The 24,155-nt window shown below is 41.0% G+C and overlaps 1 protein-coding gene across 2 annotated transcripts in view; it reads left to right on the top strand.

Moving 5' to 3' along the window:
* ARHGAP24 (Rho GTPase activating protein 24) overlaps positions 1–24,155 on the top strand; it is a 155,594-nt gene that overhangs the window by 34,684 nt on the left and 96,755 nt on the right. For both annotated transcript variants that reach the window (XM_065736664.1, XM_065736669.1), the window contains exon 3: positions 19,451–19,538. In XM_065736664.1, the coding sequence (XP_065592736.1) occupies positions 19,451–19,538 (88 nt within the window). The remainder of the gene's footprint in view (positions 1–19,450; positions 19,539–24,155) is intronic.

Below are 24,155 nucleotides of genomic sequence, written 5' to 3'. Positions count from 1 at the left end.
GTATCCTGTTGTGCACCACCAATAACTGTAACTCTGCCTAGCTTCTGCAAGTCAAAAATTTGTAGCACGTTTCTTATATACTGTGTTTCTCCCTCTTTTTCTGCAAGCTAAGTAGTTGCTTAGTTTACTTTATCCTAAAATCTGTCATCTGGTATTAGTTGCAAGTCTACTTAGTAATTCCACATAAAGGATAAAGAAAAGGTGGTGAATCTGTTTTAATGGTTCCTTGCATAAATCTTTCTAAAAGCAGTGAGACCGCTACCAAAACTCTTATGTCCCAGCTACATTGCTAGCAATGAGAAGCTACATGAGAATGAGATTTAGCAAGATGCATGCAATAGCAAACTGCTGAAGGTATGGTTGTTCGTATGAGAGTTCACAAGTTAGTCTGGAAGAAGTTGAGCATTATATTTCATTCAGTCTAGGCAATAAAACATTTGTCATATTTAACTAGTCTCAGATCAACAGGAGATCTTTTTCCTTTTGCTTCCTGGATTTGATTGTTATTCCAGGTGTCTTAATTTTATTTCTGTATTTATATAATGTCACTTATGTAACTGCCGCTGTCTGAGAAAGAGGGTACTACCACGACTTAAGAAATAAAACATACGGAGCCTCTGTGTGTCAGCCTTTTTGATATGCTGAAGTTTTTGGCTTATTTTCTGGTTGATATCTTCACTTTTGTAAAAGTTACCCTGAGCTGGGATGAGCGGTACAGGCTACAATAAATCTTCAACACTTAATAATGCGACATTAATAAGAAATGTTTACTATGTTATCTTCCTGCTGGCTCCATACCAGGGCAAGTGTAAAACACACCATTTTGGTAGGGTTGAAGAATTGAGATGCCCTCAGCCAGATGCAGCTGGGCTTTTATGTACCTTGTGCTGAGGAGATGTGGACTTTTTCCCCTTATAACAATCTCCAAATTCTACTGTGCAGCACTTCTTCCAGTGAAGACAGTAAGGGGGCAGGGTTTTAGGACTGGTGCATTATGGCCCATTGTTATGTGACGTTTCTCACAGGTACGTGGGTGTGCTGGATTGTGATTTCATCTGATTTTGAAAACATCTGTACAGGGCAGCATTTGCTTTAACCTATCTAGTATAATGGCTGACCTAGTAAACAGTGACTATTCTGATGTCCCTTTGCTTCACTGGGAAGATGCAACCTGTTGACTAATGAGAACATTTACTGTTAAGTACCCTGAGGGCTGGTTTCATTTCGAAATCTGAGAGTTTAGTATTGTGAGGTAAGATAATTAAGCTATTTTGCTGGCATCAAGTAAACACAAAGTAGGAAAACTAAGATGCCCCCTCTTATATAGCAGTGTTGCTAGTATTCTTGCACTGTCTTGATATGATTTGACAAGTAAACAATGGTGCTAAATAAAGTAATTGCCTGTGAAGTGTTAAATTAAGCAGAACAAAGTTAAATTATTGCTGCTTTTCATGTTGTGACAGCACTGGGACTTGTCTCAGGTACTTCTGTCCTAATGAAAATACTGATGTGTGAAGCGTCTATGGGTACTGCTGCTCTTTGAAGAGGGTGCAAGCAGGGAGAATTTGGAGAGGGTTTAAATGTGCATGCAGAGCTATGTTGCCTCTTTTCAGTGTGGAGGCTGAATGTTTTGCTTTGGGAGTTTGGAGGCAACTGTAAGTGTTGGGGCTTTGGGAAGGAGGGTGAAGTGGTAGAGAGAGGCCTGAATGAGAAACATTCAGGTACTGCAGGCTCAACAAAGGAGAGAAGAGCAAATAAAATGAGTGGCTGGGGAAGCAGGGTAGGGATTTTACAGAGGTGTGGGGAGTCAGAGCTGAACTTGGAAGACTTAAGGAACTGTGAAGACGTTTGTTAATCCGTTAACTACCATGCTTCACGTTCTGTTTTCTTCAGAGGGTCATTATTTGCTTGCATTATTCTGCCCGGCTCATCTTATGAGGCATAGCCTACATCTGCAAATGGCATTATGTTCAGTGTTTGTCTTGTGGAACTTTCCATAAAAGACTGTAGCCACTATTGTTTTTTAAACCTCAGGCAGTCTGCAGTGGAGCTCAGGAAGATCTGCTCTGTGGATGGTATAGGGACACAGGGGCTTTTTTGCACAATGCTTTCCAAGTCTCAGTGTGTAGATGCTTCTATATTGGTGTTCAACAATAGAATAACGTTAAGTGAAACAGGTAACAAAATGACAAAGGATTTCTGAGGTGTTAAAACGGTATATATGATTCTCACTTGTCAGTGGTGATGCCAGCAATGGAACAAACAGCTGCTGAAGAATGGAAGTAGCTAAAGGCAAAAAAAAAATAAAATCAAATATTCTCCTGTGAACTGTGTCCAGCAGATCCCCAATGTGCTGCGAGCATTCATGAAGAGCATAAAGGCTTTTTACATAGGGTGGATGCTGTACAGAGAACAATTGCTGCATGAGGAGTTCTTCTGTGTGTGCAATTATGAAGAAGGTGGAGAAGATGTGGCTGCTGACTGCCTGCGTAGATGACTTGGGCACTGTGTGTCCAGCAGCAGTGAGTGGCAGAGTTCTGAGCAGAATGCAGCCATCTGCTTTGCAAGAGTGATCAGCAAGAATGTGTGCAGGAAGGTGATCTCCTTGTCTCACGTAGCCCAAAGGTGACATTGCATCAAGTGTTTTCTCCACCTAAACCATTTCAGGAGATCTCTGAATGGGTGCAGTTATCTCTGTGGAATTTAGAAACCCTGCCCATGGGTGCTACTGATACAGAGCTCTTGGGTCACTGCTGTATCACCTGGAGAAGTGAGATGCATTATTGCTTGCCCTTTGTGAGGTTTAGAAGATAGGGGAAGAAGCTGCTGGGAAGAGATGCAGAGCTGGCTTTGGTGTGGTTGGGTTTCGAGCAGCAGAGGGGATGAGCTGGAGGTGGGGCAAGGAACAGCTATTTGGCAATCTTCTCAAAGAGAAGAGCTAACACTTAAGCATTTTCTTTTAAAATAGTTTAAGATGGTATTTTAATGCAACTAAGTTCAAAATGAGTCTTTTGACATCCTATCTGAAGTGTGAGACTGCAAGATGCTTTGCAGCTCCCAGTTCACCTTGCTTTCTGGATGAATTCAGTGTGAGCCTATAGGCTCTTGCTAAGAAAACTAAAGTTTCTGGTTTAAGCCATTTAAGGTGCAGAGCCTGGAAAAATACTGGAAATCATTTTAGAGCACTTTTGGGCAGAGAATGGGGTGAATGTCCTATCCTTGGAGACTTTCAAAGCAGGGGCAGCCTGATTTTGGTAGGTGGCAACTAGCCCCACAGCAGGGAGTTCGGACAGAGTGAGCTTCAAGGTCCTTTCCAACCCAATCAATTCTGTGCTGCTTTTGTAGTGAAAGCAAAGGAGATGCTTAAGTTGTGAGGTTGTTGGATGAGTTCATGTACGGGCCTCTTACAAGCATGTCATAATCACTGGGATGAGGAAGTGTTTGGTATTGAGGGAGCTGTAGAGTAAGAAGCTGTAGGTGCTGACAGCAGTGTGAATCTGAGAGCAAGCAGGGAAAGGCAACCTGAGGAAGTCTTAGGCTTACTGCTGCTGTGTGCAAATGAGAAACATAAGCACAGCGTGGCCCAGAGGGGTTGTAAGGCATATACATAGTTCTTTGCTTTTCCTGAAAGACGATAGATGTTCCATCACTTCACTGACTCCAGGTACAGTTTTCTTAAGTGTATTGCACTCATTTTCCAAATATATGCAAATACCTTATTCTGGTCTGCTGTTTTTGCTAACATGTTTTTGGTTTCTTTCTCTGGGTGGTGGTGATGTTAAGGAAAAAAAATGCTGCAGACTTTTTTATTTCAGGCTATTTAGTTCACAACAGCAATTGTTACATCAGTGAAAAATACCTTAAACCCACTATAGGAGCAGAATCTGGGTTTTTAATTTACTTAAACAGAAAAAAATTGCCCATAGGCAAATAAGTACTTCTTCAGGCTCCTGGCAGCACCATGTGGGTTGTAACAGACCATGGCACTCCCTGCCAAGTGGGGCATCAGCAGCATCCCAGGGCTCCCAGGTGGGTGCCTTGGAATGTCTTGACTGGCACAAAAATTGGGTTAGTTCTGAATGTCATCTTCAGGTTTTTTTTGTTATGCTGGACCACGGTGGCAAAGCAGACTGTAATGGCTGAGATCAGTTCCCTGGTGGCAGTGTGTGCTAGGATGGAGTTGCCCATGATGACTTTTTTGTGGGCAATTTCTGCTAATACTTTTCTCTTTTTCAAGAAAAATGGGAGCAAAAAGGGCGTAGCTTGGGTAGCATTGATGTGGAGATGGAATCTACATGAGGAACATCAACCTAATTGTGCACCAGTGAAGGGGCTGTGTGCTGACAGGGGCGGGAGCATTGCTGAGTGCAGGTGGCAATTGCATATAGGGAGGTACAGATGCTTATTTGCCTTTCCAGCTCATTTTCCTTAGCTGTGCAAGGTCCAGCTCCTTACCCTGCTGTGGATGAGCAGTGTAGCTACTGTGCAATTCTTTCTGATGTGGTCTCAAGACAAAGGCATCTATTCTCTGAAAATATTAGGTATTAGGCAGTTATGCACTTCTGAACATACTCGATGATGGAGGAGGAATTAAGTCTACAGCTGAACTTTGCAATCTTCTGTGGAGAGTGTCTGAATATTCCAAAAGGAAAAGCTGAGGTTGTAATTATGGGATGTTGTCCAATTATCCTCAGTTTTGATGTGTGGATAAACACTGAGGAATATCATACGACATGAGTGTAAGCAGGTAGATATATTGTTTTGAATAAAATTCAAAAAGGAGTTTGAATTATTTAAATAAAAACTATCTCTAAGTTGAACCAACAGAGGTTCAGGTTGTATTTTCTGTATAAGTCTGTAAAATGTTTTGTAATAAAGAAGGGGCATTAAGCTTCCTGTGATGGCAAGGAATCAAGGGCAGTATGTCATACTGGGAGAGACTGCATGTGAACTGCCATTATTCATTGCTGCCTGGCTTTTGTTATCCAGGCTCACAGTGGTAGAAATGGCCTTTATAAAAAAAAGCTGCTTCTTGAACACATCTGAGTATGTTGGAGCTTGGCTGTGCTTTGTGTAGTTGCCAAGAAGTGTGGCTGTTGCCTTTGCTGTGGTTAATAGGTGTGTGAAAGCGTGTCGCTAGTGGGAAATGGGGCGTGCTGCAGCTGTGTTTTTGGGTAATGCTGCCTACCATAATAGGGTGACTGGAAGCTGTGCTGTGGCTGCTGAAGGTGACACGAGGAGAGGTGTAATCATCTTAAGGACAAGTAAAATAGCATCTATCTTATTCCTAAATTTACAGTAGATGGAATAACGGGGAGCAGATAGTATAGTATGAAATACTTGTGTGTAGGTCACCATCTTAAGTGTTTTGTAAGTGCTGACATCTGTGGGAACTGCATAATGGTGCTAGGATTAGTTCATTCCCTTCTGGTTAGGCAAGTCTGGGGCAGCACCTCTCTGTCTGCTCGGGGCAAGCCTGCTGCCTTAGGAGAGGGAGAGTTGTGTCCAACCTCTCTCAGTGCTACGTAAGATGAATAGGCAAGGAAAATTGGCAGAGTAGTGCTGGATGCCTGCCTTTGCCAAATGTCTCAAATTATCTCTGGAAATATGCATTCTTAAGTTCCAGCCTAGGTCATAAATAAAAGTAAGTTGTTTGTGGATGTTAGTGCTGTGGTAGTGGGGATTGGTGGGACTTTGCTTCCTTAGATATACCAGCCAGGCAAGGAGAGAGAAAAACTAGTGCTGTGCAAAGTCTTTATTTCATATAGTCCTAGGGTTAAATGGGGATGTGGCTTTGGGATGGAGATGTTTTAGTGGAGGTACGTTAAGAAAGCACTATTCAATGCTGTGTGTATTTGGTACAGAAGCCTGCTCACTTTTTTTCTTGAGAGAAAAGCAGACTAGAGGCTAACATTCAAATTTATTACTGTTTATTGTAACCTTGAATTGTTTCTAACTTATATGGCAATTCAGTGTATTCCTTAAAATGCAAGGAGCAGAACAGAATTTTCACTGTTCTTTTGTACAGGAGTTTTCTCAGAAATGCTAACACACTTAGTGTCAGCCAAATGTTTCTTTAAGGAATGCATCACCTCCATTGAATTCTACAGGATTGTTTCATCAGACCATAAAACACAATTCCTTACTTTAAGAACCTCATAGAATGGCTTGTGTCTGAAGGGACCTCAAAGGTCATCTAGTTCCAACTCATATATGAGTTTTCTAGGGTCTCCCATGTCTAATGTCATTAAAACACAGATGAGAGTGTGGGTGACAGCTCCCAAAGATTTTGGATCACGAGAACAAGAGTCCTAACAAACTGAGAAAGCAGTTGGTGTTCATCTTCTGCAGTGCGAAATACACCTTGGTGGAGTGGGAGGGATGTAGCACATCCATTTGTATTTGCTCAGCCACCTGAGGAGGACTCAGATCACTTTCTATTTGCTTAAAGTAACTTACCTGAATGGAAAAATCAAACTTTGGATTAAAACCAAGCTGTGGAGGCATGATTGGATTTTTAAGTGCTCAGCTGGGCACGCTGACTGTATGAATCGTGAGGCTGCTTTGGGGGATGAATTGAGCACTTTAAAATTACTTTATAATCAGCCCTGATTCTGCAGTGGATAATAAAAGTACACCAATAAATGACATTAATGATGGGAGAATGGGAATAATCTTCATTTGAGGAAAGCACTTGATCATATAGAAATCTTCTATTTTAGCAAGGTTCTATGAAATGCAGCTAGAAGTTCTTAGAGGATGTACTGAACTGCCTGCTGTGTTGGCAAGCAGACAGAAAAGCTTGCATTTCAGCAATGGCTTCGATTTGGAGGAGGGGTTACTTCAGACAGTTGAGTTTACATTTTACTGCATTCATAAAATGCATGTTTTTGAAAATGTTATGAAAGTATAGTATGTAATATCTTTAGAATCTGAAGCTTAAGGACAGGTGGTGATTGGAACTTGGTCGTGTTTCTGAGTTACTGCTTGGGTGATATGCCTGGTCTCTTATGGTGTTGTCTTGGGAATTCACTTCTAGGAGTCAGCTCCTACATCTGGTCATTATTCTACAGGAGATATTATAGAGCTTGATTCTTCTTACTTCAACAGACTTCACTTTGTGTTTGGCTTTTCATGCTTAAAATATTGCTCTTCAATGCTGTTTCTTAATGAAGAGAAGCTTTATTGGGAGTGGTTATTATGAGTTACTCTCATCATAAGGAATTTGTGTCTTGTAACATTTTAGCCATGCATCCAACATCAGGCTCCTATGTTTGGGGGCTTGAGAAACCTATGAAACTGATTTTCTGGGTTGTAGAAGACCTAGTGAGAGGCTTGCTTGTGGGTCTGGCTAATTAAGAGGGATCTGACAAAGCATATCACATGTCCAGTGTTTGTTACTTGTTGCCAAGTTGTAACTTCTGGATGCTAAATGGCGAAGAGGTGCAAACCAAACTGTTGAAAAAAGCTAGTGCTAGGAGTCACCCTTCAGATGGTCTGGACTTAAAGAAATCAAACACTTTTTGTCAAAAATTTATTAGTCTGGTTTACTGGAAAATTCATGGGGATGAGGTGACTGTACTTGAGCACTGGTGGAGTTCAGGTGAGACTGAGGGACAGTGCATTACTGCCTCTGCTTTTCGCGGAGAAGAGTTCAGCCAACTTGTGCACTGGTTGTAAAGGGTCACGGGGGAAAAATAGTGACTAAAGACAACAAGGATGGTGGCTGGGCTAGCAGGGGGGTGTTTCAGCCATAGACAGCTGTTTGGTGTGGTGGAAGTAGGGACTAAGAGGCATTTTAGTTGCTGTGTCTGACTGTGTTACACAAAGAATGGCTGGAGGGGCACAGGTAGAACTGACCTGGGAGTGAGAGGTTATATTTTTATTAGTAGGCTCTTGAGAACGGTGTATTATTTGGCTTTACTTTTTTGTGTGTGTTTTGTATCACACACTGTTCTGTGTTAAGAAACTTCTGCAGGAATGGAGAACTTATTTTTTTCTACCTGACTTAGCTGAGATGTATTTATATAGCTTAGATTAGATGTATTTATTAGGTGGAATAGTAATTCAATTTGGAAAGAACACAGATGCTGAAAGCGTAAAGCAGTTTTCTTCCAGGTCAGAAATACAGGCTGCCTTCCATCTTGCTTTCTAATACCACAAAAGTATTCTTGCCTTCCATTGCTTGCAGAACTCTTAGAGGTAGGTGTGTGATTGGATGCCTGTGGTAATGAGTTCCTTATAGCCAGTGTGGAAGGCAGGGAACTTCACAAATACTCTTCCCTCTCAATGCAAGGTGAGGATGACAAGCTGATAACTGGGCCTGGTCCTTGTAATCTCGTGTAATCTCTTGATCTTGTCAGGAGGGAGTTCTTGTGCATTAACTAATCATGATATCAGGTCATCAGGGTTGCTGAGGGAAGCAGCATTTTGAGTGTAGGATAGAGAACACTTTGCTAGATGGTGAAAGTGCTTCTGTAACAATTCCCAAACTGTTAGGGATGATACGCAGTTAATTGATAATTGCTTTTGTCTATTTCTTGACCCTTGCACGCTGCTCTGTGTTGTGGTGGGCTTTTTAATAACGGTTTCCTTTTCCTGTTTAAAAGGAATTTAAACACTGTAGGTGGTCTGCGTCCATTAAGAAGGCTCATAATGGTGACTTTTGTCTCCCTTCCCTTTATTTACTTGGATCTGGTACAAGTGCTGCCTAGCTCCTCAAGTAACAAAATGGATAACTCACAGGAGAGCCTCGTTAGTATTTAAATGAAAATAATTGAGTTCTTTTAGCCTATTAGTGCTTAAGAATAGCCTCCCCTAAGTCCATTACCTCGGGAATGAAAGCCGTATTTGCAGCTGAATGAGCAGCGTGTACAACACCCTTACTGCTATAGAGAGGCTTTGCTAGTTCTCCGCCTGGCAGCGGGCTGTGTGCTGTTTGCAGGCTGGATGACCTCAAGCTGCAGTCTTGAAATCCTCTTTGCTCCTCAACTGCCAGTCAGTATATGTTTCCATAATGGCCTCCCCCTCTCAAGCTCGAGCAGCCAGCAATGTAGGAATGTGACAGAAGCAGGGAACAAAGCTCACTGGGGCTCGGTTGTTGGAACTAGACAGTCTCTGAGGTCCCTTTCAACCCAAGCCATTCTATGACTCTAAGTCTTGACAGGGCTTGGAACTACACTTGGCACACCCAGGAGGGCTGGTGGTTGCATAGCTGTGTACAGCAAAACTCCATCCTAGAGGAAGGGAGGTTTGGCTATTAGACTGGGGCTGTCCTGCTTTCACAGCTGCAGTCAAGGGCAGCTGTCAAGCTTTGCTGTTCCATTGAGTGGTTGTATGCTAGCTGGCTCTGTGGTTAGCTGCAGGAGCTGGATTTGGCTACCCAGGCGCAATGAGTAGCGAAGCACATAGAATTGGTTGCAGAGAGTTTAAAGAACCTTCCAGAGTGTTCTGATGTTGCCAAGCCTGGTCCAGTCTGAACTTTGAAAAATGTTTTTTTGTCCAGTGTCTGCTTGTCATAGAATCATAGAATCAGAAAGGTTGGGAAGACCACTAAGATCATGCAGTCCAAGTCAATAATCCATTCCTGTCATGCCTACTTACTGTGTTCCTCAGTACCACATCTCTATGGCTCTTGAACACCCCTGGGGATGGTGACTCCACTGCGTCCTTGGGCAGCTTGTGTCAGTGTCTCGCTGTTCTTCGAGAAGGCTTTTATTTCCATAATATCCAACCTGAACCTCCCTTGGTGCAATTAGAGGCTGTTACCTCTCATCCCATCAAATGTACCTTTCTTGTGAATTCACTGCACAGGATAGTGGGGACCTAGACAGGCTGAAACTCTCCTGACACTAGCATGGTACTATTAATAGTAGGCAGCAGAAACCTAGAAATCCTGCCAGTGTCTGTAGTACTGTGTCAGTTCCAGGAGACTGTGCCCCGCCCTTGAGACATATTGTGGCTGTCTCCATTTAATAATAGAGGCAAGAATCCCGTGAGGTGGATGGTGACTGTCACTCATTTGACTGGCAGATTAAATGTCTCTTGTCCAGTTATGTCTCAAATATGTTACCAAGCAGCAGTGTCAGTTAAAATGCACTGAAACTCAGCCAGCTGGGCTGTGTACAGAGTGTCACACAGGAATGCTTGACACTTTGGTTTTCCTAGATAATAAATCAGGTTTTTTTTTTAAGTCATTTTCTTTATTCTAAGCTCTTCTCAGTGTTTTTTTAAAATCTTTGCATAGATGGGACACAAGCCTTCATCTTCCACTCAGGGGGGAGGTCATTAAATTGCAGTACAAATGTGAGTTTGAAGACGAACATCTACTTGATCCCCTAGAGGGGAATAATGTCTCAGCAGTTCATCTCTCCTTTAAGGAAAAGAAAGAAAGCATACAGTAAAGTGTGCATGGATAGAAACTCAGCTCATCTCAAGGCTCTCAGTGTTGGAATAGTTTCATGTGCTCACTGAGTCGGGTTGTACTGAATGAACTGTCCTGCTGCTTTTCTGTATTTCCTTGGCAACACTGATGTAAAAATTACCACAATTGCAATAGGTAACTAATGAGGAGACACCTGGACTTATAAATATGAGATCGCAATTGTCAGAATAGATGCTAACATTTTTACAACATAATTTGATTGATATAACAGTTATAACAGCAGCCTTGAATGGGATGCTTTTGTGAACAAGTTATTTTTTGTGAACAAGATAATTTATCTCAGCAAATAGGTTCATGTAAATGTTTTAAAATGAAAGACATGATAAATCTGCCTAGAGCCCATGAGCCGTAGGGCTGCCAAACCTGCCACCTGTTTAATATTTTAATGACCTGTTCTTTATTTAACAGAGAAAGTTGAATTAATGCTGTTATTAACCTTTGCTGAGACTTCCCTTATCTCAGGAGCTCTGTGATAGCATTCAGCACATGCCTCTCAGTGGAGCAGCTCTGTTGCTTTAATTAGAATTGCAGCAAGCTGGCAAAGATGACCATTAAATGCAAAACGTGCTTGCCTATAGCTCAGCCAGAAGGATGGGCTTTCTGTTCAAATGGGAATGTGGCGTTTGTAAGGAGCCCATGGAGGCCCAAACTCATGCCGTGCTTTGGTATCAATGGGGAATCAATTCCTTGGCAGTTTCTAACTGGAGGCGGTCATGGTGGTCTGAGGGTAAACCAAGCACCTACTAGGACGCTGTGTTTCTGCGTGTGAGAGAGAACCTATGCGTAGGCAGGAACTAGGCAAGCGTGTTAAGCCCTGTAGGACCCAGAAATTGTGGCTTTGCAGGAGAGGAGTTCACTTATGCCTCTGCTGTGCAGCCTGTGCCAGCGTAATAGTGTTCCTGGGTTTATTTGGCAGGATCAGTTTCCATGTTACCTTTGTGTGCTTGTTTGTGAGAGATACTTGAAGGGAATGTATAAACAGGAGGCAGAATGACTGTTTACTTAGGTTGGTAGTGACAGGACAAAGGGGCATGTTTTTAAACTAAAACGGGATATTTAGGTTGGATATTAGGGGGAAGTTTTTCACTCATAGGGTGGTGACACACTGGAATAGGTTTCCCACAGAGGTTGTGGATGCCTGCCCCATCCCTAGAGGCATTCAAGACGAGGCTGGATGTGATTCTAGGCAGCCTGGTTTCTTGGTTGGTGACTCTGCCCATGGTGGTGGGGTTGAAACCCTATGATCTTTGAGGTACTTTTCAATCCAGGCCATTCTGTGATTCTATGATTGCCTTGCTCAGTGCATGCTATGATTTTCCTTGCTCAGGCTGCGGAAAGTAGAGCTGACTATCACCTTGGTGCTTCCTTGTGTGTGACACTGGAAATACACTGCTGCAGTTTGTGCAGGGAATGGGCATGGTCAATGCCAGCTACTGGTAGCAGTTCAGGGCTTGTAGGATTAAATACTTAACAGTACTTTCTTTGTGTTATTCCATCTTCAACAGATTTTGAAGCATCTTTTTCCAAGGGTGGGAATTGAGGAGCTTTTCCATTTTTCTTCTGGCTGTCCGGCCACTGACTCCTATTAGAGAGACAAAGTTGACAGATTTCACGAGCAGCCTCTCTATTTGAGACACTCTCTGCTCTTAGCTTGCTGCCTCCCAGTAAGTTTCCCATGTTGATACCTGTCTCCAGCTGCAGTCAGTGTACTCAGGATCTCTCAGCTTGCAAAAAAACCTGGCTGCTACTGTTGGGGCTCCAGAGTAATCATCTATACTTAAGAATCTGGTGGACTTATAGATTGGATGTTGCTGTCATATGCTTTCACCTGGAGAAAAATGAACATGCAACAAATAATATGCGTCTAGAAAAGAACACAGGAGCTTTCTCTCTTTGAAACAGAGATTCCAGTGTTGACACCAGACAGCTAATTGAAACTGCTTTGTTGTCTTTTTAATAGCTCCATGCAGGGAATGCTCCCATGGCCAGAGTGCAATCAGTATGTTCCAAAAAAAAAAAAAAAAGCTGAGGTTTTGTTTCTGCTCACCTGCTATGGGGACTTGCTCCCAGTTTCTCCTCTTGTATAAATAGTGGTTCATCTTCCCCACTGGTAAGGGATACTGCAGTCTCTCCTGTAGACCGTGAAGACCTTCATGCATGTTTGTATTTTTCCTGTTTATTAAAATAGGAATGCTGAATCTAAACTATTTATATTAATACTTAATGCAGTGTGGAAGGGAGCAGCTGCTGTTGTGTAGTTCATTATGCTGGCCTCTAGTTACCCTGCACCTATTTTTACTCAAGGCTGTCTAGCACTTGGTGAGGTCTCCTGACAGTGCTGCAGAAAGCCCTTCATGCTCTTATGGGAAAGCATATTGAGGATGTTTTAGCACTTGCATATGCAACCTCCTAAAAAGCCATAGTAAACTCCTGTATGGTTAGTTATAATGTACCACCTCCAGTGTTACTCAGTGAAACTTCCATATGATGGAAGTAATTTGTTTCCACTGAAGTCAGTCCTATAATGAGACAGGATAATCTTGGATAACTTTTTCAAGAGTGTCTTGGGGAATTTTTTTTTCCCCAAGACACAACCCTTAGTTCCCTGAGATAGGTTTGTTGCTAATTTTGTGCTTAGTTGGCCCTTGTCTAAGGGAGGATGTTACACCAGATGCTAGGAAGCCAAATGAAATGTATAAATTCTGTGCTATAGCTGCAGTATGTAAGCTGTGCTTATAAAGTATTTATTATATAGCCAAAATATAAACAATGTATAGATGTTAAAACAGTAAACAGTGCAGGCATTAAAAACTCACACGACAGAACTTGCAAGAAAAAGGTGTATTCTTGCTGTCAATTCCTTGTATTTTTTTTTCACATGAAACTGGTTTGTTCTTTAATGAAAAACTGAAAAATGATAGCATGTAGAGGGTAGATAAACTCCTCTGGAATGTTCTTGATAGTCAAAAGGTAAAAAGAATATTTGCAGAGGAATGAGAGGAAATGGGGTTAGTCGGATCATGTTCTCATTTTCAAGTTTCTGCTGCTGTTCTTAGCACTTGCTGTAAAATTTTAATGAGGCAATCTGTTGTAATTTCAACCTCTATTACTTACTGACCTGGAAGCACTTTTTCCGCAAGCGGGATGCATGGCAGTATATAGCTTTCTCAGAAGTGAGATGTGTGTGTAGGAATAAATTATTTCACCTCTAAAAGTCAGCATGGACATCCATAAAACAAACAAACCCCAAACAAATTAATCTGAATCATAGATACATGCCTTACTGTGAATTTGGAGGACTGTGGTGCTGATATTTGTCAAGCTCTTTTATTGTCCTGTTCACACTGGACTTAAGCAATGGAGGTAGTTTCTGTATAGTTAAAAACTATTTTTCAATTTTTCAGTTTAGAAATCAAATTTGTCTTTTGAGTAGGCTGTACAAGAACGGAGTAGTATGAGCTAACATGAGCATGGTGGCTGTTCTGTGCTTCTTTTTGTCTTACCTTAAGAGCAAATATGAAGAATGGATGCTGCTCCTAGGTGAGAAAATCTTGGAGATGTTACATTATTTCTGAGGGCCAGCAGAGCTTGGACCTTGCTGCAGCGAGTACCTGTCCATGGTTTTAGTCACTGTTTTGCTGTAGCTTTTCTGGCTGTTTGTTAGTGTAACTGTCTCTAAGTGGCAGTAGAAGTTTTCTCCTGGTGGTGAACCAGCATGGTCACACAGCTTCCATGTGTTCTCTAAATGTTCTTTTGTCTCCCTGGGTAGTGTTTTCCCTTTTTGGTGCTCTGATTCTCATTTGGTACCTCTTGTGGTGAGGCATGTCTTGACAAACTGCTCTGAAAACCATCTGTAATGATGCAGTGGTTTATTTTTATTTTCTGTTTTTTGATGATATTGTAGTGTTTTGACAGATTCTTAGATTGTTTTCTCTAAATTAATCTTCCCACAGTGTGAAGACGTAAAGCACTTGATGAACAGTAGCATTCTGGTAATTTTAAATGTTTTTCTTTCCATTGTGGACATGATCCTTTCAGTCAGTTGTGGGCATTCAGACAAGGGGAGTTAATAAATTCTCTGCTTTACCCTGGCATGCTTCCCCACCTTTTCAAAAGAAGGTAGATCAAGATGGCATAGAAAATTCAGTTTAAAAGCACCCCCTCTTTTTTTTTTTCTGCCTCTAAATCCTATCTTGAAAAATAGTTGGGTCAGAATTTGAGGACTGACTTGGTTTTAGTCTCCTTAATCACATATGCTGCATTACCTCTCAGTGCTGCTGTTTCTGTCAAGGCTGTCACTGGAGAGCTCCACATATACATGTGAGGCCACACTTCAAATTTTTCTCCTACCAGGCAGGTAATAGCAAATTAGGCAATAAAATCATTCATTTGGCCTATGCATTCCTAATACTAGAAATCAGTAAATTTTTCTTTGCAAGAGAAGTCTATATAACGAGCCTTGATACTCAGTGTTCTGATGCAAGAAAAGCATAGTGCTTTAATGGATTTTCTTTGGAGGTAAAACTAACAGTGAGAGGATGACTCTTTACTAATATTAAGCTAGATTTCTACTTGCAGGAAGGGTCTACTAGAGGTAAGGCTTTTCCATAATTACCTGTCCTATACAGTAGTTTAACATCCAGCCAAACTAATGTCTACTGAGCAAAATCTAATGAGCGTAATGAAACTGAATTTGATTGAAACTTTCATGCATACATCTAATTACATGCTGGGGAATGAGCTTAGCATGAACTCCTCAGTCCTTAAACTTTGTCCTAATTACCCCCTCAGGTGGGAGTAGAGACATTACTTGTGACCTGGCTCACCCCAGGCTCCCTACCTGTTGCCTCTTACCCCTTGGTGATGAGCCAGGGAGGGAAAAGCAAAATCACTGCAGGAGGAACTGTGCTTCTCACAGAAGCTGGTAGTGTACAACTGGAAAAGCTCATTCATTAAGAAGAAGCTGGGACAGTGTGGGTAAAGCAGAGGTGCTAAAGCTTATGTAGATGCTGCAGACAACCTGCTTTGGATTGGAAAGCTGCTTCGTACTAATCCAAGATCTGTCTGAAACCACTTAAGATAGCAGGCAGAATTTAGGTAGGAAGGCAGCATGTTAAGGTTTGCTTTCAGCAGTAAGGGAACAGTCAGTGCTGAAAATGTTGAATGAGAAAAGCTTGTAATAATTTCAGATGTTTGAGATGTGTCAGGAAATGGCTACTTGTCTCTCGCTCTTACAGTGGAAATAAACTCCAGAGGCACACAGTGTGTGTGAGGTGCTGTTTTTAGGCAATTGTAGTTTTCTGTGGTGTTACATCTCTATTTGGTGAGGACTTTCTTTTTCTAGGGGAGTAAAATGGAGATTTTGTAGTGGTTGTTCAAGGCAAGATTGTTTCATTCTTGAGGAAAAATATCTCTGAGGCACTGAACCATGAAGTGAAATACATGGTAGCAGAGAAAGATAAAAATATCTTTGAAAATACTGTAATTGCATCCTGGTCGGATTGACATCTCTCTCTGTTATGTTAGAACAGGTGCTTTGGTGCTCAGTTCTAAGGTGACAGTACATGCTGTATCAATGAATTCAGAAGTCAGTTTGCTTCTCAATCAGAAAATTAAGCAATGAGCTTAGATTTTTAACTTTGGGTGGGGGAAAGGTCTTCTCAGTACTTTTCTTTAGGACCATTTCTGGGAACTAAATGGCAATTCTCATTCTTCAACAGCAACAAACTGGAATAATGTATTAACATAGTGGGAGGAGAAAATGTCAAATGCAATGGAATTTAAGCCAGAAGAATGCATGCTGATTACTGACTGAACTTTATGTAGCCAACTCTTTTGCACTTTCTCTGTCCCTGACTTTTTTGGTGTTACATATCCCCCCCTCTTTGGCATGCCTTTAGTACAACAGCACTTGTGTTTTTCTCACAGAAACATGTGCAAAACTGTAAATGGCTACAACAGCTGCAGGGTGATGGCTGCATCACCTATGGGTATTAGTGCTACTGCTAGAGATTGGTTTGCTTCTTTGCTGTAAAAAAAAAACATACTCAGAACATCTGCTTCCTTCCTTCTCTTATAGTAACTAGCCTATGTGACTGTAACTTGTTACTGGTGTCATGTTGTTGTCATGTGTGCAGAAAGTTTGATATTCTGTACATTTTACGGTGACAGTTCATAACATTCATATTCAGTGAAACTTTTCTCATTATGTAGTGTGTGCCAAAGAGACTTGAAATGCATGATGCATGGAGAATAAGATACTCGCTTAAAGAGCTACTTTCTATTTAAATTGGAGAAGAGCATTTTGGTAGGTTCAAAGTATTGCTGGCTGTGAGCAGTAAGAATGTTCAATTGACTTGAGTTGTGGTTAAAAGCTTTGAAGCCCAGTTGTGGGAACTACCCTACTATAAAATTATTACCATATAATTGCAACAAGTTAGATGAGAGTTGTGGTACAGCAGCCTGTATAAAATGCAGGAAAACTGGTGCAAAACCATTGCTGGTACTTCTGCGATGTGGTTAACCAACCTCTAGCAGCAGACAATGTGAAATAAGCTTTGTGAAGATCTTTGATAGCAGGCAAGTGGGTAAGAAGAATTCTCCCAGTGAATTCCTGGTAGGTTTCCCATAGAAGAAGTGAAGAAAATTGGGATAAATAAACTCAGTACTTGATGGAAAGGTTAAATAAATTTTATTAATCTTCAATGTAAGTTAGAAAGGCAGATCACCTGATGTGAATGACTGCTGATAATGTGGACTTAAAGAATGATAGAATAATACAGGTTGTAAAAGACCTCTAAGATCATCGTGTCCAACCCTCACTCACCCTCATAATGTCCTTCAGTGCCGCATCTCCATGGTTCTTGAACATCTCCAGGCACAGTGGCTGTACTACCTCCCTCAGCAGCCTGGTCCAGTGCCTCACTGCTCTTTCTGGGAATTAAATTTTTTTGAATTGCCAGCTGGATTTCTTGAGTAGCTTTTTGTATTAGGTGGCAGGAAGTGAAAGGACTGTTGAAGCCCTGTGGAACTAGAGTAGAATAAGTACAAGAAATTTATTTGGACAGGAAAACAGTTAAGTTCTTTGTGTACCTATATGCGTCTTAAAATCTCTTTGGAAGTAAAATCTCTTTGGAGGTATTAAAAGTCAGGTATTTGTAGCTGCTAGTCTGCATTTTAGAGAGCACGGGAGCTCCTTGTCCCATGAGCTTCCTTGAGGAAACTCTTTTGCCTCCTATATGCTGATGAAGAGTAAATCTGCTGTGGGAAATGGAGCTCAAACATCTGGCAATAGTAAGACAACAAAGTTCTGGGTTGCTTTGCTAGTCTTGTGTCATGCAGCGTGTGAAGCAGATGTATTACCTGCTGTCTAGCTGTCACAGTATGCTTGAGGTGGCTGTCCTGTCCCTTCTTCCATACTTCCACACTGCACTTTATATGCTGAGCAGTGCCTGAGCATTGCAGTCTGTACTGAGATGTATTTTGCTGATTTGCATGATTTGCGGAGCTTGATGTGTAACAACGTGAAACTTGCTAATTTTGTAATGCTTACATGCACTAATACCCAAGTCACGATGTTGTTTTTCCTCTGGAAATCACCTTCATGTTTTATGTGCAAATGAGCATCTCGCGTGATGGTTAAGGCTTTTAGAGCTGCTTTCCTCTATAAAGGAAGAAGGCCTAAAGAGGAAAGAGTAAACTTCGGCTGGCCGAACCTTCACAGCTAGCTTGCACTGTTCAGTTATCCAAGCAGTACAGGTTGGGGAAGGCAGACAGATGGATGTGAATGCAGACAGAGAAGTGAGAGATCTCTTAGACTTTCCCTACTGGTCTGTTGCATCCAGGTGCAAGTTGTTCAGACTACCAGTTTTTTAATTTAAAAAATGCATGTGTACACATTTATATACACACGAGTGTATTTCACATGTTTTGGTGTTCCTGGTAATAGATATAAAAATAGTAAAATCAAATTATCATTTGAGCACACTTTCTAAATCACAATATCTTATATGGCATTGCTGTCTGGGATCCCTTCATATGAATTTAGCTGTCACGTGGGATTAGGCTTCACCTTTTAGTAGATGGAATATAGCATCTGTGAAAAGGAGATGCAGTTATAAATATTATGACTGTTTTCTTCTTGTGTTCTCAAAAATCTGTCATTGTGACAACTCACTGTGAAGTAAATATTGAAAGTATTTTATAGCAAAGAATGGGAAAGCATCACATTGCATTGTAATGAGACTGCAGCATGTGTGCTGCTAATGAATGTGCAGCCAAGTTAAGTGCAATTTTCATTTACTGCCTCATAAATTGGTTTGTGTTTATAGTGCTGCTGGCTAGGTGTTAATCTCATGCTTTTGTTTGAGTAACAGGGTGCATAATTATACAAAGTGTATTTTCTGTATTCACAGACATGAGCTCCCGAGCTGCTGAAAGTTGCTCTTAGTGAATGCTGGTTGCAGGAATGAGGCAAAATGTCTTCGAGATGAGCTGCTGGGCCCAGGTGCCTGCTGCTTTTAGAACACATCTGTACATGGGGTGAGCAGCTGCTGCCAACACAGTCTCAGTGTCCCCTGCTCTCAGTAAAAGGTGTCATAGGGTTGAATGGAGTGATCCTGTAGGGTGTGTTCTTTGGTGAGAAGAGTATTCTATCTTTTTTTGTATTTCATGTTCTCATTCTAGTACTTGCAAATATTTCTGATCTTAGAAAAGGTCATAGCAATGAGTGCTAGATATCAGAATATGCTCTACAGTACAAAAGTCTTCATAGTACCAAAAACTGAAGAGATAGAAGGAAACTTGAAGCCATTATTGAAAGCTTCAGTCAAGGAAGATGATCTGTGATTGTTAGCTTTGGCATAATCCCCTATTAGTCTTTAGAAATTAGCTGCACAAGAGCAACAGCATGTGCATGTCCCCCTGTCACAATGAAAAGGATCATTTGTCTATCCACCAGCAAGGCAGCAGTTCTGATTGTGTATGTGATGTTGTTTTCTTCCTTAGGGTGCTATCTTTCTGCCTGGCAACAGAGTAATTGAGCACCCCTGCAATGAAGAGAGCCCAGGAAAATTCCTTTTTGAAGTTGTTCCAGGTAGGATATTCTACTTCTTGTAAAGACTTTGCAGTCGTGTTCTCAGTGACGAATGGCTGCATCTGTTCAGCCAGAACAGAAGCTGAAGGTGATTTATGATTCAATTAAAGGAAAAAAATTGGTTAATTTGTTAACACTTTCATTCATTATTTTTTCCCCTGCATAACTCTGGGCAATGTAGGAAAACGTGGTTTTTATTTTGTCAGTGTAAATAATGATTGCTTTGCAGCTGGAGCTGTGGCACTGAGTGGAATGCTGAAAGGTTGAAGGGGTTTTGTAATTATTTGAAATAGCATTGGTTGTTACAGAATGGAACCACCAGTGGTAACAGAGAGATCAGTAACTTGGCACAAACAGCTTCTTGGTACTGCATGTGTGCTGATGGCCCCAGTACCAGCATTGACACTGCTACTTTGTCCCTGCAGGTGGATAAATTGACTGAATACTGCCAAACATTGCTGCTTTGAAACCTTAAACTTGTTTTTAACATGGTGGTTTCTTTTTGTTTTGTTCTGCCAGCTGAGTTGTAATCTTGTGTATATTATTGGTGCAATTTGTGAAGGGTCTCTGCAACTATTTGGATCACTGTGTTTATTCAATATGTTCTCTTAATTCTCATATTACCTGCTAGTGTACTTTCCAATCATAGCTATTTAAAAGGATAAATTGAGGATAACATTTATGGAAACAAACCGCTATGGTCTTGTTCTTAACTGGAGAATGTCAAGTTACAAGTTTGGCTGTCCTGACAAAAGCATGGCAATTTTTAAATATGGTAGAAATACAAAAAGTACAAAATACACTTCCAGAGTGAAGAGAGCAGTCACTCGGAAGATAAGGAGGAGCAGAGCAAAGTGGAATTTGCAGACACAGCTCTACACAGAGTGCTTTTATTTTTCTTTTTAAATATTTAGTGAGGAATTCGTTTATGAAGGCTGTGTGCAATGAATGGAAAGTATGCCAAGTAAACAAGCGTGGTATATGTTTGTGAAGTTTCTCTACTACTCATACCAGCTTGAGTTGATCATATTTTAAACTGGATTCTCTTTTATGTGTACTAAAGTAAACCTGTTGGTAACTTTGCAGGTCTGGTGTTAGTTAAAGTCTTGATTGCACTGAGAACCATTAAGAGTTATTTTCAACTGAACTGTTTTTTCAGGTAATATCTTCAGGTTAAATAACTTGGAACACAGGCTGCCACCAGTATTTATTTGGTAGTGTTTTTTGGTTTTGTTAGCTTAGCTCTGAGTGTGAGGTTTTGAATGTGTTTAGGGTAGTACTAGTACTTCTATTCCTAGTAATTGTGCAGCTATAGCAACTGATGCTAGAGCAGTTCTCCTGACACCATAAGGAAAAAAGTTTGTTTTAAGGGAGTTGAAACAGAAATTGAGACCTGGGCTGACCAGGAAGACAGATCGGTGCCTGTGGGAATGTTGTCAGTAGATGTCAAATGAAGATGAAACAAGTTTTCCTCCTGTTGTTGCTATTGCTCTGCAAGGTCAGCAGCATCAGCATTTTGCAACAGAGTTTGTCATCAGGATGCTTGTACCGACTCAGAAAAGTCAGTTTTAGAGGCAGGCAGTGACAACTGGATGTAGTTTATTGGATGTAATTGGGGAAAATATATTGCAGACAAGATTTTCTTTAACCTTTGTTCACTTTTGTATGAGAGAACAGCTATGCAGCAGCAAGATGTTTGCAGGGTTTTTAATTATGTCAGCCTAACTGCACCTTGTGTGAAATGTGTGGCACTGAGGTTCACTTATTGGAACTGTTCTATGATCCTGAAGGCAGTAGTGATAAGTCCTCTTATTGTCTGTCTCATCTGGGGGCGGCCTGAAACTTGTTTGTTTGTTGGTAATACATGCAAACTATTTTGGGAATGCATGTGGGAGTTGGTTTATGCTATGAAACTAGTTCTCTATATGTGGCTGTCTGAGAATGAATGAAATAAATGAGTGTGGAGACAAACATCTTGCAGTTTTCTTGGTACACTAACTGCAATACAGATGTTTTGAAAATGCAAATTCAAAACATTCTGTTCATTCCTTAATTCATGGCATTGTTTAATGCTTAAAGTTGTTCCCTTTTTTTCACTGTACTGATAAGGTTGTTTTACAGAAGTGAAATTGCCTCCTGATCTGCTCCAGAGTCTGTGTGGTCATGAGGTGACTAGTGACTTCTGGTTAGTAATAGCCTCTCGTGCTTAGAGGAGGAGCATGTTCCTTTAGGTTTTAGAGATGGCTCCTGAATAGGAACTCAGTAGTGAGTGGCTGCACGAGATGGAAGTGAAAAGTCCCTGTTGATTTCAGGAGGAGGCACTTTGTAAAACTCAAGTCAGTCCTTATGAGATGTGGGGAGCTCAGTTTTCTCCGTGCATTTTCATGCAAGGCTGCATGTGTTCTGGGGTTCTCTGGGTTCCCAGATGCTGTTATCTGAAGGCAGATTGGGTGAGAGCAATATGGAGAGCCTTGTTGTGAGGGCCGGTGGCTTTCCAAGCTGCACATAGCAACCTCTGGGATTTTAACCATGGTGTCTTGGTGCACACATGAAGCACCAGTTTCAGTGCGGTCTGGGACAGGGAAGAGATGGTGGAAGAGATGTTTATTGAATGAAGAACACAACAAATATTAATATATTGTTAGAGTTGTTTAAACTAAAACGTGTTTCCAAACATTCTTGTTTTTTTATAGGATCTTTTGCTTTTAAAGCTGGTATAATTGTGCTGTGACTTTAACTGCTGGCAAAGTATAGCAGTTCAACATGTGGATGATTTTGTACTACTGCAGAAGTAGTGATGAGTTCCAAAGTCACTTGACTGGGGACAAATGGGGAAATCATTTGCCTGAATAAGACTAAGTAACTTCAGAGAAAAATACTTAAGCTTGTATGTTGCTATAGCAATGTCAGCTTACTGTGGCATACAGAGTGAATAAGGTAAGTCCAAGCATATTGCTGGAGAACATCACACCACTTCCACTTCTGTGTAGATGAACTCTGCACAGATCCTGCACAAACAGATTTTCAGAAAACAGTTTGAGTTCATCGATGGGGGTGGGTAGAAAGGTGTTAGCTCCCTTTGTGGTAGTAATTGAAAAGAGGCCTAATGAATTGCTTCAAGAATGGCTTCTGCTTCTTCAAGTAGAAGGAAATAACGGATATATACTGAAATGGGACGTGGGCTTAAAATGTTTCAGCTACTTTTTCAAATCCTTTAACTGGACAGAATGTTAAACAAAACCTGTTTCAGTCGACTGTTGTGTGCAAGTCTGCTTCAGTTTTGACACAAGTGGTATTTTCTTCAGTGATATTGTTCAAACGTTTGGCTTCTTTTACATCCCAGCTTCCCTTTTAAGTATTATTTTCAAGTAATTTAGAAATCTGCAGTAGGTTTCACAAATTGGTGTTAGTGAAGTGCTCTCTGCTGCTGTTATGGAGAGTGCCCTGCTAAGTAGTTTTAGATTATTTTGGAGAACTTGAGCTGCTGCTGTTCACAGCATGTCTGAGGCTCTCTTCTGGCGTGAGATTCTCATGCTGTGCTTTCTCAGAGCAGTGAGCACTATTTCATCAGGTTTCTAGGTGGACTTTGTAGACCTGGGAAGTCTTTGAATACAGAGCATTTCCCCCAGAGCACAGAGCTTTATGAGAGAATCTCTGCAAGGGAGTGAAATATTAATTCCAGAACTTTGAAATCATTAACATGATTTTTTTATTAGTCAGAAAAAAGAGGTGTCCACAGGCCTTTTTTCTTCCTTTCTGTCATCATCATCTTTTTTTTTTAATTGCATACCATCTGGCAAATGAAGCTTTCTGAAGGCTGAGTGTTCTGATAGGGAGTGTGAAGTGGTTTTCAAGTTTGATTTTCTTTCTGTTAGCTTCCTATATGTGAAAGGTTGGATAATAAACTTTCTTGCTTCTACTGCTGCAGCAGGCTTTCATCCTTCATAGTTAATAACTGCTGATTTTTTTTCCAGTTCCAAATGTTGTTTCATTTATATAGAATCTGTTTTCTCTTTGAGTCATCTTAGATGGCTCAGGTTTTTGTGCTTGTGGCTGGCAGTGGGCAAAAGGGAGCTGCACTCCACATGCCTATGTCCCTGAGCTTGCTGTTGGTAAACAGGCCCCTTAGCCTCCACCTGTGCTTTGGGAGGGAGGAGAAGATATGCATCTGCTGGTGCATTGTGAAGTTAAGAACTCACTGGCTTCTTGTTGATACAGTGTTTGGCAAGTTAAGCCCTTTGAGAATTTCACCATGAGTTTTTAAGCAGCTGCAATGGGAATGCTGCAGAAGATGTTTCTTGCTACCTAGTGTTTTTTATCAAGAGTTCCTTAAGGCCTGGAATGTGTAGATTTCATGAGTTCACTTGTTTTTCCTAAGGGACAAAAAAGGCATTACAAATAAACATGTTTTTTTCTTTTGAATAAACAAGGAATTTTCTTTGCAATGCCTTCATGTACCTTAGGTTGGATGTTGATTTTTTTTAAATGGATTGTCTTAATTTGTTTATCTGCAATACATATATTTTAATGCTTGAAAGCACTATACAGTTTTCTTCTGTAATGTGTATAAGAAGGATGCAGTTCTTCTAAGAAAATGCTGCTGTTTGTAAGAAATGC

Source organism: Cyrtonyx montezumae, unplaced genomic scaffold (genome assembly GCF_038088225.1).
Source record: "Cyrtonyx montezumae isolate F1298 unplaced genomic scaffold, pur_monq_1.0 scaffold_2, whole genome shotgun sequence".
NCBI lineage: Eukaryota > Metazoa > Chordata > Aves > Galliformes > Odontophoridae > Cyrtonyx > Cyrtonyx montezumae.
This window is presented reverse-complemented; position numbering and strand designations above follow the sequence as displayed.